The sequence below is a fragment of the Crocodylus siamensis genome, chromosome 11 (assembly GCF_052110815.1).
Source record: "Crocodylus siamensis isolate JL-2025a chromosome 11, ASM5211081v1, whole genome shotgun sequence".
Classification (NCBI taxonomy): Eukaryota; Metazoa; Chordata; order Crocodylia; family Crocodylidae; genus Crocodylus; species Crocodylus siamensis.
In genome coordinates this window covers 45,273,109-45,289,173 of record NC_143405.1, presented here as the reverse complement: position 1 = coordinate 45,289,173, position 16,065 = coordinate 45,273,109, and the positions used below count along the sequence as shown (strand labels likewise).

Genomic DNA, 16,065 nt, shown 5'->3' with positions numbered 1-16,065 from the left:
CTTCACCACACTGTCTGGCTGCTATGTGCATGTGTCCACAAGCACATGCATTTGGTGCTGCCTGTGTCTCGCTCCTTCTAGTCCCAAGCATCCTCTTGTAGGCCAGAACTCTGCCAGCCTACAAGGGGAAACCCATGGTTTCCCAGGTTTTTCTCTTTTAAAGGAGAAAATCTGTGTTTTGCTGTATTTTTCCATGGCAAATGGAAAACCTGGATCCCTGGCGATCAGATAGAAAATGGTAACTTGGGCCAGTGTTCAAAGCATATTTCAAAGCTGCCTAATCTTAGGCAAATAGCAGTGCAACGCAATTTAAAATGTAACTTTTTTCTAAAGTAGCACAGGTTTTGGAATGATAGGTTTACTACATACACTATGGGATCTTTGCAGGCTCAGAAGACTAGATCTGACAAAATGTTTTGTTGCCCTAATTCCCCAGTGACTTTATTAGGATTTTAAAGGCATTAGAAACCTGATGCTCTGGTACAGGTATATAAGGTTATTAAGATGCTTTACTCCTGCTTATTCCAAGATCAATGGATCTTAGACACTTAAATACCTTTGTGAGCCTGGCCTGCAGTGCTTTGAAGAATTGTGCCATTTTTCCTTTAGACCAGAAAAAATGCGCTTAAAATCTAAAATGAATTATAGAAGGAGCAAGGTTAATTTCATTGAAGAGGGGAAATGAATAAAAATATCCTGAATTATTCAGAATTAATATCTATTCAAACATTAACTTGATCATGGCCCTATTAACAGATAGCAGGTAATTTTTGAAGACAACAAAAATAAAACCCTTCTTGCACCCCTTTTTACACTGAGAGCCCTTCTCTCAAATATTTAATGAGTACAAAGCCATAAAAAGTAGTATCCTATGGTAATAGCCTATGTGGGATGCACACTTTATAGGATCTGCCTACCAGTGTTTTCCTGTATTCCATAAACATGTTGAAAGTGCAGACACCTGCATACGAAAGCAGCCTTTATGGGGAAGGCAACGTGGCTTAATTCACACTCCATTCTGCATGTGAACCAGAAGGTATATCATAGTGTGACTAGAGCAGAGAAGCTTGTATTCTCTAGGGCATATAAATCTCCTGCACAGTCTGCCTCTAAGAAAAATTTGGGCTGAGTCTGAAAAAAGGACTACATCAGTTTCAGGTGTGAGGAGTGTGGAAAGTGAATTAAGTTTTGGCTTAAGTGTTTGAGCACAGCTATTATAAAACTAGAGGTGTGTGTGTTATGGTCTTACTCTGGAAAAATGTCTAGTTTATATTTTTCCCATTTGTTTTAAAATACATTTCAATGCACTGGTTCCCGATAAGTGAAATGAGGAATACTATTATTCAAATCAGCTTTCTGAGGGAACTGCATATCTGAGAGGATTTATATGGCGTGTGGACCTTCATTTTCTCCAGCTATTAGGTCTGACTCCACCTTGGGTCATTTGAAATGTATTCCTTTGGCTAAGCATTGTCTTTTCTGAAACAGCTAGATCATCCCAGCCAAGGCTTTATCTAGCCAGGTTTTGAAAACATCTAAGGACAGAGCTTACTCCACCTCTCTGGGTGACCTGTTCCAGTGTTTTATTACCCTCCTAGCGAGAAAATTCTTCCTAATATCTAACCTAAATTTCCCTTGCTGCAACTTGAGATCGGTGCTCCTTGCTCTGTCATCTCTGGGTTTATCAGTTTAAAGGAAAAGTAAATCTTCTGAGACCTAGTAACATGGCTGGCACTCCACCCTAGACCGTCTCCACAGTATTTTCTTCATATTCCAGAACTTGGAAGTTGCACATTTATGTTCTCCAGTTGGCACAAGTGTCGTTATGTGATATCTTCACTGTAAGAATATATTAGTAAAAAAACATTTTCTACATGTATCAACAGATATAACTCTGCATCCATGATATCTGAAGGAAACCACCACCATACCTAGACAAAAAACAAACACCATATCACAATCATTTGCAATGGTTTCTGTAAAATTTTAGGGGGAAAATATTAACTTTCTGTCTTATACAATCCTTTCTGATGAGAGAAATATATAAAAGAAGAGAAATTCCATGGGGCATAATTTCTCAGCTTCACATGTGGAAATTTCATCATATATTAATGGATGTTCCATATACAGATCAAGGGGAAACACATCTCTAAGTCTGAGGATTTTGTAGTATTTTTTTAAATTTGTTTTAATAGTTATAGAAATATTAGGTTTTTGTGACTTTTCCTTCCCAATATTATTATGTGAATGGATTTTCAGTATTTTCCACAAAGGATGCAAAAAAAGTAGTCCCAATTGTTTGTTTTTTTTAAATTCTGATTACTCATACCTGCTGTGTTTTTTCTTCTTCTTACAGTACTGTAGACTGGATGATTAAAACAGTGCAGTGTTAGCTACATTTTGACAGATTGTTTATCACTTCTGTATACCTGCAGAGTACCAAATGCTGAGCTGGTACAATTATTCATGTACTTGAATTGATTTAACCATCTAGCATAAATCTTTCATCACTGCCTTCAATGCATTATAAAGCTAGTACCATTTGACCCTTTTCGTGGTGATGCACCTTACCTTACAAGATGGAAATGGGATTGAATAGAACTGAACACAGTTCTAACTAGCATTGAGGCAGAAGTTAATGTTGTTTTATTGCCATTACAAGTTAAGGCTTCATTGGTATAACCTAAGGGTGCTTGGTCTGTGGCCCATGGAGATGTTATCTGGCCTTTGGGGTTCTCCATGGGTCTGGAAATTTGGTGGGAGGGAGGGGTGTGGTGGTAAGATCCCACCTGTGGTTGTGGGGGAGCAGTGGCAGCATAAATTGATGTAGTTCTGGGAGAAGCTCTTGGAGCCACAGCAATTAACATTATGATTGTTTCCCTGCTGCCAAATTTCTGGACTTGTGGGGACCCTGTGCACGGGGTTTGGCTCGCGCCAGGTGCTCCATGCCTGGATCCAGCATGAGGAGTGGGCTGGTGTGTGGGGTAGCCCTGTGACCAGATGCAGTGCAGGACCGGGTTTGTGTGCCAGTTCTCACACGTAGACTAACCCTACACTGGATTTGACCCACAGACCAGCCCCATGACACTCATCCAATCTGAATAGGAACTCCTGAATTATTTTTATACTAACTTGATCATAAAATCATAAAGAATCTGTTTGCTATTTAATTAATGTTAAGATCCCAAGGTTGGGAATTTGGCATAGAGTATATTCTCTTATCCTTTTAAAAACACTGATGTTGCAGCATAAGTAAATGTTATATTTCACTCACTTGAAATAGGTTCATTTACTTGGGAAAATTGTTAAAAATGTTAGCATTTAAATTACCAATATTAGATTACGAATTTGTTTTAGAATTAGTTATCAGAATGTTTTGCTTATGCCCATTTATTTAGGTATTTTTCAAATTAGTCTTGCATGCTGAGATTGTGTTTTGGACTGCGCTGCCTGTTAGAGCAGCAGGTAATGCGTACCTGACTTCCACTCGACACATGTCAGTGGCCAAATGAGGTATTAAATAATTTCTGGAGTTTGCTGCATTGGTTTATTTGTTCTTAGGTTTGCAAGCTATGGTGTGCCACACAAGCAAAAGAAAGATAGCCATCTGCTCAAATAGGCCTTGTTCTTTCACAGTTACTTCATCCTCTTCCTAACTGCTAATACTTCCATGATAGCCTTCCTTTTATAGATTTCGCTATCCTATTTTAGGGCAGCAAGTGTTTAATCTTTATTTTACTAATTCCTGTAATGTGGATGGCTCTTCTCTTGATACAGGTTCTCCACCTGTTCTCAGGTTCTCCACCTGTTCTCCACCTTTTAAGCTACACCTCAAATTTGTCCTATTTCTCTTTCAAAGATTTTTTAATGAACCCTGATATTCTAACACCTAGAATGCTTTTCTTTCCACCTTAACATATGTAAGACCTTATCTATACCCTACATCATTTATGACTAGGATTAAGGTAGTTGCACTTTGCATTGAAATCTCCAAGGTTATTTCTCCCTAATGGAGATAGTAGCTCAGTAGTAAAATTGGCTTTCAGTGCTTTGAGTTATCCAGCAAGGCTTTGGACAAAGTATGGCATTTCTGGGGTTACTGGTCCTTCCAACAGGACTTACTTGTCCTTGCTACAAGATAACAGGAATCAGTAGAAAATTTCCAATACAGTTCACTGAAATTTAATTTATTGGTTCTAGTGGATATATAGTGCTATCTCCATATATGCGGTACTTTTTAGTTGGGTTGTTTGTAAACTTGAGGTATGGTCATAAATAATTTTATGATTTGCTGTGTAACTATTCACTAAGAAGTTTCAAGATATAAACCAATAAGTATAATGTCATGTCTAGCTTTGAAGCTTTTCTCTATGGGATTAATGCCACCTTCATGCAGCACGCAACCTGAACAAGAGGGCACATCTACTCATAAATTAGTACACTTTTTCTAACGAGCATTAAATTTAATACCTCCGATATGAGGTACAGTAGCGCATGTACATGCTTTTTAGGTGATACTTAATGTGCAGTAATCTATTCTACTGTGCATTTGCATATTAGCATAGTTTTTTACACACCGCTTTAATACACAGTAGAATAGACTACTATGTATTTAAAGTGCACATGTAGATACGCCCAGAGAGTTGCATATTGGGGCAGTTCCTTTGGAACTAAAAGGAAGGAAAACTAGTTTGAGCAAATTGCACTGATCAGTGTTAAGCAAAACAATAGCTGAACTTTACTGAGGGCTCTATGTACCACAAAGATGCTTTCAAATGACATTTCTTATGCTCTTAATACTAAAAAGTAGTATTAGACCCAACAAAAATTGGGTAGAACTGGAATTAAGAGTTAAATTAACTTGCTTTATTTTATTAAATATGTAATTTCTTTGGACATAGAGTTTTGCCTTGGATAATAATTTGTAAATATGAAACTGCTCTCTTTAACAATGACAATTATGTTTTTTATGTACTGCTCTTAGCGTTCTATCAGCTTCCGGAATGACAGTCGCCCTGATCTATTCACCCCACGACCGTGGTCTCGAAATGTTCCTTCTGCTAACACAAAGAGGAGGGACAGCAAACTGTGGAGTGAGACGTTTGATGTTTGTGTCAATCAGATGCTTACATCCAAAGAAATCAAGCGTCAAGAGGTACAATTTTTTAAAATCCTCCTAAGCTTCCAATTTGACAGCTATGCCTAAAATATTTAGGAATGCTAATGAATGCCAACTCTGTATTTGAAGTTATAGAGTGGCTTCAGGGAAGTCGTTGAGTATTTTGCCACTGACTTCAATAACATCAGAATTTCACTAATAATCTTTATAATCAATCTACAGTAGATCATTGTTGTTGCTGTTGTTTTAAATGCTTCATTAATTAATGTATAATAGCTTTAAGACATTTTAGATCAGAGTTTTGCAGGATGGTCTGGGTAGTTTGGTGTTTAGTATGTGTATTGTTTTATTTTACTGCTGTTAATGCTGAGAAACTCCTGCAAGGATCAGGCTCAGTCTAGGTCATGCAGATACATAGGAAAGCACAATTTCCAAGGAACTTTCAGTAGAAGAGTAATGTATGCAGATGGTAGAAAAGGCCAAATGGCAAAAGGGCTGCACTCTTCTCTGTTGGTGTAACCTCAAGACACCCCTCAGAAAATGCCGCCTCTTAGATTTCACTTGCTTTTTTAACTGAGGAAGCATAATACAGGCATTCTGCTGCTGCAACCAATACAGAAAAGCTACAACAGGTCGCAGTATTTTTGACACTTTGGATTCCTATTTGAAAACTCTGGATTTATCTTGCAAATCATACCCAATAGTGTTAATATTGAGCATCACCCTGTGACACCCTTTAAAGGATCTCATGGCACCCTGGTTGAATATCACTGGTGTAGACCTTGGAACAAGGCTCCAAACTCCTGAGAGTTTACTTAAGATGAGTGGAAGAACATGTGAAGCATTGTGGTACACTCCATAGCTTTTGGCTTGCAGACAGAGAACAATAGGCCCAAAGAAGCATGGCACTCTAGAGAGGTCAGCCTTGTATAAACCCTGGAGAAAATGCTGCTACTCATAGAAATACCAAGAAACAACGAAAGATCCACATTGCAGAGCTTTACAGTAGAGAATACTGAGATTTCACAAAGCTGGGATAGTGCAGCTGTTTCCCACTGTTTGTGGGAAGTAGAATCAGTCATGAGAACCACCACCTAAGATTATCCCCCTAGTCACTGATTGTGAAGGGTCGTCTTTCATGGGAGTTGTTGTGAAACCATTGCTGAATGACATTGTGGTAAGGTCATCTCTGAGGCAATAGGGACATACCTCCTTCCTACGCAGTATTAGCGCTGATTTTATGTAGTTGCATGTTTGCTGTTGTTCAATACTAAATCAAGTTTAATTTTAATTAGTGCTGTCATTACAGAAACTGCTATACTTTGAGACAATATTTAATACTGCAGCTGGTAACACTTCTAGATTTACTGAACATTATATTGCAGAGATCCTTATATGATTAACTAATTGATTTCTAGTCTCTTTTTACCTTAGTGTTTTGTTTTATATATAACTAATTTGTTTTCCCAAGATCTTTTGTTGTAAGGTCAATGCTAACTTAGTAAAAGTTTTAATAACATAGACATAATCATTTTTATATATATACAGGGAATGATTATTAATATTTTTCCAGTGGCTTTTCATTGCTGGAAAGATTAAATAAGATTATAAAATGTAACACTATAAAAAAAGCAACACTACTCTAGCACTAACAACACGGGCTGTGCAAGAGACATTCTAAGTGACTCCCATTAAAATCAATAGCAAAACCCCATTGACTTCAGTGGGAACAGAAACAGGTTCTAATTCAGCCTTGCTAATATGGTTAAATTGCCTTTTCTTAATGGCAGAGAAGTTATTGAAATGAAAAATGGAATCACCCCTATTTATGATAAGCTTATAGATACATTGTAGACCTATTTACTTAAAAACAACTCCACTGCTCCACTGCTAAATTACAAATATTGTCATTGTGGTAGGCCCACTGCCTCTAAACCTTTGAGAATTTCTATATATCAGGGAATTTTCAGTTCTACAGTTTCAGCACAGTCAGGCAAGCTTGTAACAGACCTTTCCAGAACACTGCAATGGTTATGTGAGTCATAAATCAAATAGCAGTAGTAATGTCACAGAAGTTCTCTTATAGATTTAAACACAGTGTAAAAATTCATAGGAAATAGCTTTTCAAATTGAGAAATTTGAAGGGAACTTGCTGAAAAATATATTACGCAAATTTGTTTGCATAACACAATACAGTATTCATTCCTGATTTAGGGTGAAATCTTGGAGGTCACCTGGTATACAGCCCATTTACATGAGCTATATAAAAAAAATCACAGGATTTTGGTGTTTTATGTAGATTTTTTAACATGTTCTTCTTCACCAGTATACTTGCTTGCCTTCCAGTTGTTCATTAAGCAATGTGACATCTGTCTGTTATGTATTTGTTCTCTAACCCTGCCCAAAGAGGAAGGGATGTGTGCAAATGAATGGCTTGTTTGGGAATTGTATACATAAACTGGCACACATACATTGTACTATCTGTTCTATAGAACACAAGTGTCACAAATGCATCTTTGGGGTGGTCCTCAGTTCTTGTGTACATTCATTTTACAATCTTGGACAAATCACTGAGGAAGCTCTTTCCTGTGTTGACAAGCACAATATCTTTATTGTGAAAAGTTCTGTTGTGCCAGAGGAGTAAAATTATCTGCTAGTCTTTTTCCTGAAACGTTGCTTGGTTGTTTAGTTACCTAGACCCCAGGCTACTTGGAAATTATGACCTGAGACTTTTCTAAGAGGTCACTCAAGCATTTAAGATGATTGAAATGTAATTCAGCATTAGAGAGTAGAGGTCAGATAGGATATGCTTGCAATACCCTGTTTTTCTCAGGTATGCTGCAGCATTGTGTAACCAGTTGGAGTTTCCAGAGGTTCCCTGCCCAGGTATATTGCATAGTTCTAGTCCACCTAAGAGATGACAGATAGCTGAGGCCAGATTCAATTTCACAAAGATAAGGAGGAGCTCCCAAGTCCTGCCAGATATGGTACAAATTATGTTTCTATGGAGAAGGAATGCCGTCTCATAAGTCATGGAGTGATAATGGATATGCTCTGCAGATGATAGTGCAGCCTTGTGGCTGTCATGTGCCTTTTGTGACAAACACTATGTATATAATATGAGGTCAGAGCCTCAGTTCATGTAAATGGCTGAGCCATTTACACCAGTTGATGATCTTGAACATGGAACCTTTAAAAACATTCTTAAAATCTTGGTATTTAATATGAATAATTTTAATTAATCAAAATGTGCTCATTTGCGATGCTTGATCAAAACTAGATCATGTAAAGTATGATTTATCATTTAAAAAGTATGATTGGTAAGGTACCATGCTGAAAGTGTGCTAAGCTTTGATCTGAGTTCTAATAAAATACAGAACTCCCTTCAGTAAAAATGGCTGGCATGAGGCAGAGGTTCCACCAAAGTGCTGCATTTCCCCACAAGAGAAAAAAATTAAACAAAATTAAAAGTATTGTAATATATTAACATTTTAAAGGATATTCAAATAGTTGCTGTGTTAAACAAATGTTACATTTGACAAATGTTACATTTATTAAAAAGATACTTGTGTACATATTTCATAAACAGTCTTTATTTTACCAAAATTAGTTAAGAGATTTCAGTTTTATTAAAATATAATACATAAGAGTGACTTCTAGATCAGAAATATGTCAGGCCAAAAATTTCACTTCTCATAAAACATTTATTTTCTGAAATAAAGAAGCATTTCAAGGTCATGATTTTTAAGGTAATACTTAGCAATTGAATGGTTTTATAAATATCAGATTAAGTTTAGATTAAGTCTCCTATCAGATTTAGCAAGTAACAGCAATTTTTCAGTCAGTTTAAATAATATATGTCTGTTTCCCTATAGGCTATCTTTGAACTTGCCCAGGGAGAAGAAGACTTGATAGAAGACTTGAAGTTGGCAAAAAAGGTATTTATACAAATAATTTATTCAGCTATTTTGCCCTTTAACTGCCTCCCCACCGTTTATAATAACTGCTGCCTATGGACGTTTATATTCATAAAGTTCTGAAATTTTCAATTTTGGGACTTAATTTTATGTAATTGAACTTTAACACAGTGTGAGATTGTGAAAACATGAATAAAATACCTTCAGCCTTTTTTAAGTTATGGAAGGGTTTAAATGCTCTCTAATTTCTCAGATATCAAATATATGCTAATTCTTTCTGACTGACTGGTTGGTTTGTTTGCAGGCTTATCATGACCCCATGCTAAAACTCTGCATAATGACAGAGCAAGAGTTAAACCAAATATTTGGAACACTGGACTCTTTAATCCCTCTGCACGAAGGTATAACTCTGTTAAATGATTAAATTACATTTATTTATATTCATCTTGTTCAGCAAGTGAGTTTTCCTTCCTATTCTATTTTGATCAGATCTTCTAAGGAGGCTTCAGGAGATCAGAAAACCTGATGGATCTACTGAGCATGTTGGTCATATCCTTGTGGGCTGGGTAAGGCAGATATCCTAATCAAAGTTGAGGTTGGTTTTAATCCTAATCAAAGTTTGAAGTTGGTTTTAATTACCTCATTGGTTTTTACCTTTTATCAGACTGGTTTACTTCATATTTAGTACATCTTTTCCAAATGACGTCTCATTTTTTTTTTTAGCATTTTTAAAATGCCAGTAGAAAAAAGTACAGTACAGTTAAATAAAGGAACATCTCATATATGCACTTTACAGTTAAGAAACGAATGCATGCTGAAAGCTCTACTTATTTTGAAAACAGGCAGTGGTCAAAGACCTTTAAACTTTTTCACTGTTTGCCCTGTGGAGACTGTCCTTAAATCTTTACTTGGACAAACTCCTACCAAGGACAGAATGGGGATTTGGGTGAATAATGACTGCATGGTTAAGTCCTGTTGCACATGGTTTTCTAGTATATGAGCTGAAAGTTACAAACAGAACTGTCACAATGAGCCGAGTAATTCAGAACATTTTACTCAGTATTTCAGACAATATTTGAAATATGCACAGTTAAAAATCAAAAATTCAAATTGCAGTCTAAGTGAATTGAACTTTAGTAAGAACTAAACTGCAGTAAACACCAGCTAGCTGCAGTGTTAACAGAAGGGGGAAGTTTAAGTCTTTCAAGGTAATATGGAGTTAAGGTTTAGCTTGCTTCTTAGACTGAAGCAAACCTAAACTAAGTCTCTTCTGAGATTTGAAAACAAGAGCTGAAGAGTTAAAGCGGAAGTAACAAAATGCATAAGGTTATTCGCCCAGTACAGTGCAGCCACTGTTATCTGAACTTTATTATCCAAATCCCAGTCAACAAAAACATGTTCATATACCTAATTTTCACAGGCTTTCAAAGAAGTGAGGATTGGATAACATCTGGTTCCATAAGACTAAGGCAGTTTAGCTAATGCTCTTTAGCTTTGGGCCTCCATTAAACACATAATGCCCTAGTCCTGTTCTGCCTTACCGACGCTGTCTAATTGAAGGATCCAGTTCAGCAGACTTTGAAGGTCTCTTGACCCCTACTTAGTGCACACTTCAAAGCTGAACTTCTTTCACTGCTTGTCAAATTCAAAGGTTTCAAGTGACTCTCCCCACAATCCTCCCCCAAGTCTTTACATAATTGAGGTTGTATTATACCCAGCTGGGACCAGGAAGGGTTCAGTACTATAAGAGAGTTTATACTGTTTGTAGTATTTTCTCTAGGCCAAAGAGAAACATTTCAGTAAATGGCAAAACATTTGATAAGTGTGTTAGACTTTGGAACACCCGGGTTCCAAAAAGGCTGCCTATTAGTAGGTGATAGGTGGCATGCTATTAAACTTACAAGGAGAGTGCATCTGTATGTGTACATGTAATGGTTAGAATACCCTGAATTCCATAATAATAGAATACAAAAATTCAGAATTAAAATTATCATCCATCCTCTCATTTTCTTAGTTTCTTAGCTTAAGTGGCTTGATTGTTTCTGTGAGGATAGGGGTTAAAATTTTCAAAAATGCCTAAGTAACTTTGGCACCTAAATCACTTCAGGCATTTTTAGAATCAAGGTCCCTTAAGCATTCCTGTATATTTTATTCTGCATGTCCACAGCAAACAAACACCCTAAAATCCAGTTTGCTTTTTGAATCTATCTAGCATTAAAATTAATTTTTTAAAAATGGGGACATAGTTTATTTACATAAAAATGTAAAAAGTCTCTGATTTTTAGAATATATGAGCAGTTTGTGGTTATCCCATTTGAATGCTATGGGGAAATTTTCACATTTAAATTTTAAGATCATTTACACATCAAGCATACACTTGCAAATCACATGAAATAGCTATCTTCCTGTTATAGGACATTCATAAGAACTTGCCATGTTTATCATTCCTGACAGGTTGTTGAATATTTCTCCCTTAACAGCAGATGTGTTTATGTTGGTAGAAACTACAGACAAAGTAATACTACTGTTTGGATTCTGGTCTTTTTAAAGAAACAAAATACACATTTTAATAGTTGTTTTTGAATGGGACATGTCAAACCCTGTTCAACCAGTGAAAATGTTTTGCCCCTTTTAAAAGGAAGAAAGCTCCTTTCTTAAACAAAAAACCTCTTGGAGATGTGCGTGATCCGTTATTATTTCTTTTGATCTCAAATGAATCAAGTAATTAATAACCTGAAAATCTGTAAATGAATAAGGTATTATTTTTCTTTACTGAGCTATCTCTTTTTAATGTGGAAAATTCCCACTGTTTTAGTCAAATTAATTTTTAGTTGGTTTTCAAGTATTTATTCATTACTTTGAGCAACGTACTTTGAATTTGGCTTGGTAAGGGTGAAATGAACACAAACAAGTAAGCAGCTAGAGAAACAAACTATTTCAAAATCTTGTACACAAGGTATGCAAATTTATTATTTGAGATGAATAACAGCCACTGGCTTTTAAGATAAGAGCTAAATCTATAACAAGTAAAAACATAACATTTTGAACAAACAAAATGCATACATTTCCATCAGTTTAGAATTGTTGCATAGTACTAGTATAATATAGGGAAGCCAGAAGTAAACTATAATTGATCATTCTCAGTAAATGAAACTTGTGGTTTTGACCTAGTTGTTCATTGGTTGGTTGGTTGGTTTCTGTATATATTCAATATATATGACACCCTACCCAAGAGACGGTCATCATAGCTTAAAATTACTCAGTGTCTATAATTCTAATATTATAAAAGCCATTGTCTGTCTGTTTGTCTGTCCGTAATGCTTTATTCACACTCTGACTGGCTGTTTGGGAAGCCAACAGAGTGCTGCAAGCGCATTTGGACTGCAGGTGGCAGCACCATGGCGGAGCGTCTCCATGACAGCAAAGACAGAGAGGACATGGAGGTGGGGGGTGGAAAGGGGGAGTGGGCTTGGTCCCAAAGGTGGAGGGGAGGGAGGGACTGCATGCAGGCCTCTGTCCCTGCCTGCACTGCTCCCTGCCCCAATCATTCTTGACAGACAATTGGTTAGTAAATACATAAGTGAAACAGTGCAGTTTGCAGTGCTGAGAATATAAATTAAAAGGACTCTATCGTAGGGCCCTGGCAGAAAATCCCCATCTCAGGGCCTTCCCACCAGCATGTTTAAAGGGTACACATGCAGCTGGCCTGTGCATGGGTGTTTAGAGCTCTAGATCAGGGTGTGGCTCCTTGATCTCAAGCTCCCACCTGTAAGGGACTTCAGCATAGGCCATATACCAAAACTAGGGGGAAATCCAGAAGCAGGGTCCGCAACACAGTCCCAGGTCAGGATCCAGGGGATCAAAGGCCAGGTAACAACCTGGGGGACAGTACTTCTGGTGAAGTCAGAAGAAAGAGCCAAACTGGAGTCAGGTGCCAGAAAACATTGCTCCAGGAAAATCCAAAGTCCAGAAGTAAGCCAAAAAACATGGTTAGGAACCAGGACACTTGCCACAGAGAACTGTTGATGGGCCTGCATGTGTGGCCTGCCTTCTCAAAGTTCCTGACAGCACTGGGGCTAGGCTGATCAATATCCCTAACATCACTTCAGTGACACACACTCAAGTTAAAGCAGTATACAAACCAGCCACAAAGCTGTTCTATATTATATGTGGAACATATTAGTGTCTGGTTTGTCATTTTGTTGTGACATAAATTACTTGCACATGTGGTACATTGTGGTTTATAGTAAGATTACCTTATTAATCACACCATAAATACAATATTTACCAGGGATCATTGCAGCTGCATGTATTTGTTGTGTACATAATTAGCACACAAAAATGTTGTGAAAAATATTTTTTTCTTTCAAGAATTGAATCATTTTTCTTTTATTTAATAGTTAGAGAAGCAAAATTGTCAGAATAATTCACATTTTATGAGACAAAGTTTTTATTTTTGTTTTGCTGAAGTGTAATGTATCCAAGAACTAAAATAATGATGATATATTATTGTTAATGAACAGCAGCCCAGGTTACTAATGGATCAATTTATTTTCTAACTTCCTTTTGCTTTTACCTCATAAAAGTTCATCTCGTCATTTAAATTAAATGAGAGAAGCAAGGGTTTTTTAGTGATATCTTTTATTGGTGATATATTTTATTTTATTAAATTAAACAGGCCTATACAAATTACTTATTTTATAGTAGTAGTTATAGTAGTTTTACTGGGCACACACAAATTTAATTTGTGTAAATATATTTATCTGAAATATTTTGGAGAACTACTTTTTTGGTATTTACTGTGTCTCTAAAACATGCTTATTTGTATCATCTAGTTAAAAGTAATTTCCACAGTACAGATTATTTTGATGTTGCCCGTATTATACTATGCTTGTTCATCCTTGAAGTCATCAAAAACATTTAAATGAGGTAGTTAATCTTAGTATGCACACAAAACAAGAAAACCCATCACATGTGAAAACAGGATTACTTGCTTACCTTGGCAGCTAGGCAGCATGATAATGGAAATTAATGACACAAGTGGAAAACAGGAGTTATGTGCTCAGAATTTAGTTAGTGCTTCCTAGTCATAACTAATTTCCTTCTTTTTAAAGGAAATCTTGGGTGTCTCCAGGGCTTAGAAAAGGAGGAAGTCAAACCTAAATTAGCGAAAGCTGATAGCCAGTTTTAACTTCAGGTATGTAAATTACACTTCAGCAAAATAAATAAGCATAACATCCTTGTCTGATAAAATTTAAATCATACTGTATTTTGGTAGTCTTGGGATTAATATTTAGAGAAATAAATGAAATATTTAACACATTTCACACAGTTAGATTTCTAATTTTCTTCTAATCAGATATTAGGACTTTAATTAGAATCTTCTTAAGGTTGTAGTTCAGCAAGGTTCTTAAGAATGTGTCTTATGAACTGTATGAGCAGTCGTGGACTTCAAAGAGACTAACACACAGACTTACAGTTAGGTATCTGATGAAGTGCTTTCATGAATCAAGGTGCATCTTGGCTGGCACCTGTCAAATTACTACTAGTTGTAGTGACATCTGATGGCTTTCATGACCTTTCAAAACAAACTTTAGCATGACTTTCTTTAGGATCTATAAAAATGACTTAATAGGCTTCAAAAGTAAAAAGCATAAAAGTACAAATGTAATTTTAGTTGCTTTTTCTTTCAGTTGCTTCACGAAGGCCATTTTCCATAAGTTTTATGAGAGGGGTAATGAAATGTACCATGTTGGAGCCTTTTTCAGGCTCTGGGGCCTGGGAGCATGGCTACCTCCCCTTGTGGGGTCTGCTCCCTACTAGGGTCTCTGGCGTGCCAGCTGGAGGAGCTCCAGGCCACAATGCAGAGACTGCGTGCCATCAGGGACTGTGAGCAGGAGATAGACTCCTACTGCCAGACTTCACTACACGCTAAATATAGACATTCTGTTATGCTGTTAAAAGCTACTAAATATCCAGAGAAAAGCAAAATGGCATGTAGATCAGGAGTTACCCTCTTGTTGGGAGACAGGGAGATCCAATTAATTAATCAGTTAGCTCCGGGAGTGGCGAGAGATGCGTGGGTGAAAGCTCACTGTGCCCCTGCTCCCCTGAAGCTCCCAGCAGCCGCGGAGCCCCCTGCCGACCCCCAGCACAGCCGGAGGTAAGCGTGGCCTGCCGTGGGAGGGGGTTTACCCCTAGAGAGTGGGAGGAGGCAGCTGAGTGGGAGCTGGGCTGGGTCTAACCCTGCCCAGGCCCCTACTTGGCCCAGCCCCACAGGGAGAGAGAGAGGTAGGGGGAGGAAAATTACTGGTCTGTCTCCAATGGGGCAGGGTCCCCTAAATCCCAGGCAGGGTCCCCCCTAGCCCGAGAGCAGCCTCCACTGATGGCAGGCCCACTGTGCATGCGCACAGTTTAAAAAGGCCAGCCAACAGCAAAAAAGCCTCAGTTAGGTTCTGGGAGTAGCGAGAGACACATGGGTGAAAGCTCGCTGCACCCCCACTCCCCTGAAGCCCCCCAGAGACCCCCAGCAGCTTCAGAGCCCCTTAAGCTTGAGGTAAGCGGGGCCCATGGTGGGATGGGATTAACCCTTAGAGAGTGGGAGGAGGCGGCTGAGTGGGAGCTGGGCAGCCCCCCAGGGAGCCACATGAACAGGCCGCACAAACAGGCACGCTTGTCTGCTGGTACATGAGTTAATGCAGAGTTCACGCAGGAGGGTGCGCAGGAGGGCACGAGGCCCTGCAGACTCAAGCCCAGCCTACTGCAGATGGGCACTTGCCACACCCCAAAGGCCCCTCGGGGTCTGTGGCCACCCCTCTGGCACCTCAGAGATGGCCACCCAGACAGAGCCCCTGGCTTGGCTGCAGGAGCTGCCTGTCCCTTTTTCAGGCTCTGGGGCTCGGGAGCATGGCTACCTCCCCTTGTGAGGTCTGCTCCCTACTGGTGTCTCTGGCGCACCAGCTGGAAGAGCTCTAGGCCACAGTGCAGAGACTGCATGCCATCAGGGACTGTGAGCAGGAGATAGACTCT

At 38.3% G+C, this 16,065-nt stretch overlaps 1 protein-coding gene across 2 annotated transcripts in view; it reads left to right on the top strand.

Moving 5' to 3' along the window:
- ARHGEF3 (Rho guanine nucleotide exchange factor 3) overlaps positions 1-16,065 on the top strand; it is a 64,442-nt gene that overhangs the window by 23,142 nt on the left and 25,235 nt on the right. For both annotated transcript variants that reach the window (XM_090021105.1, XM_090021106.1), the window contains exons 3-6: positions 4,985-5,155; positions 8,995-9,057; positions 9,341-9,437; positions 9,526-9,602. In XM_090021105.1, coding sequence (XP_089877231.1) covers positions 4,985-5,155; positions 8,995-9,057; positions 9,341-9,437; positions 9,526-9,602 — 408 coding nt within the window. The remainder of the gene's footprint in view (positions 1-4,984; positions 5,156-8,994; positions 9,058-9,340; positions 9,438-9,525; positions 9,603-16,065) is intronic.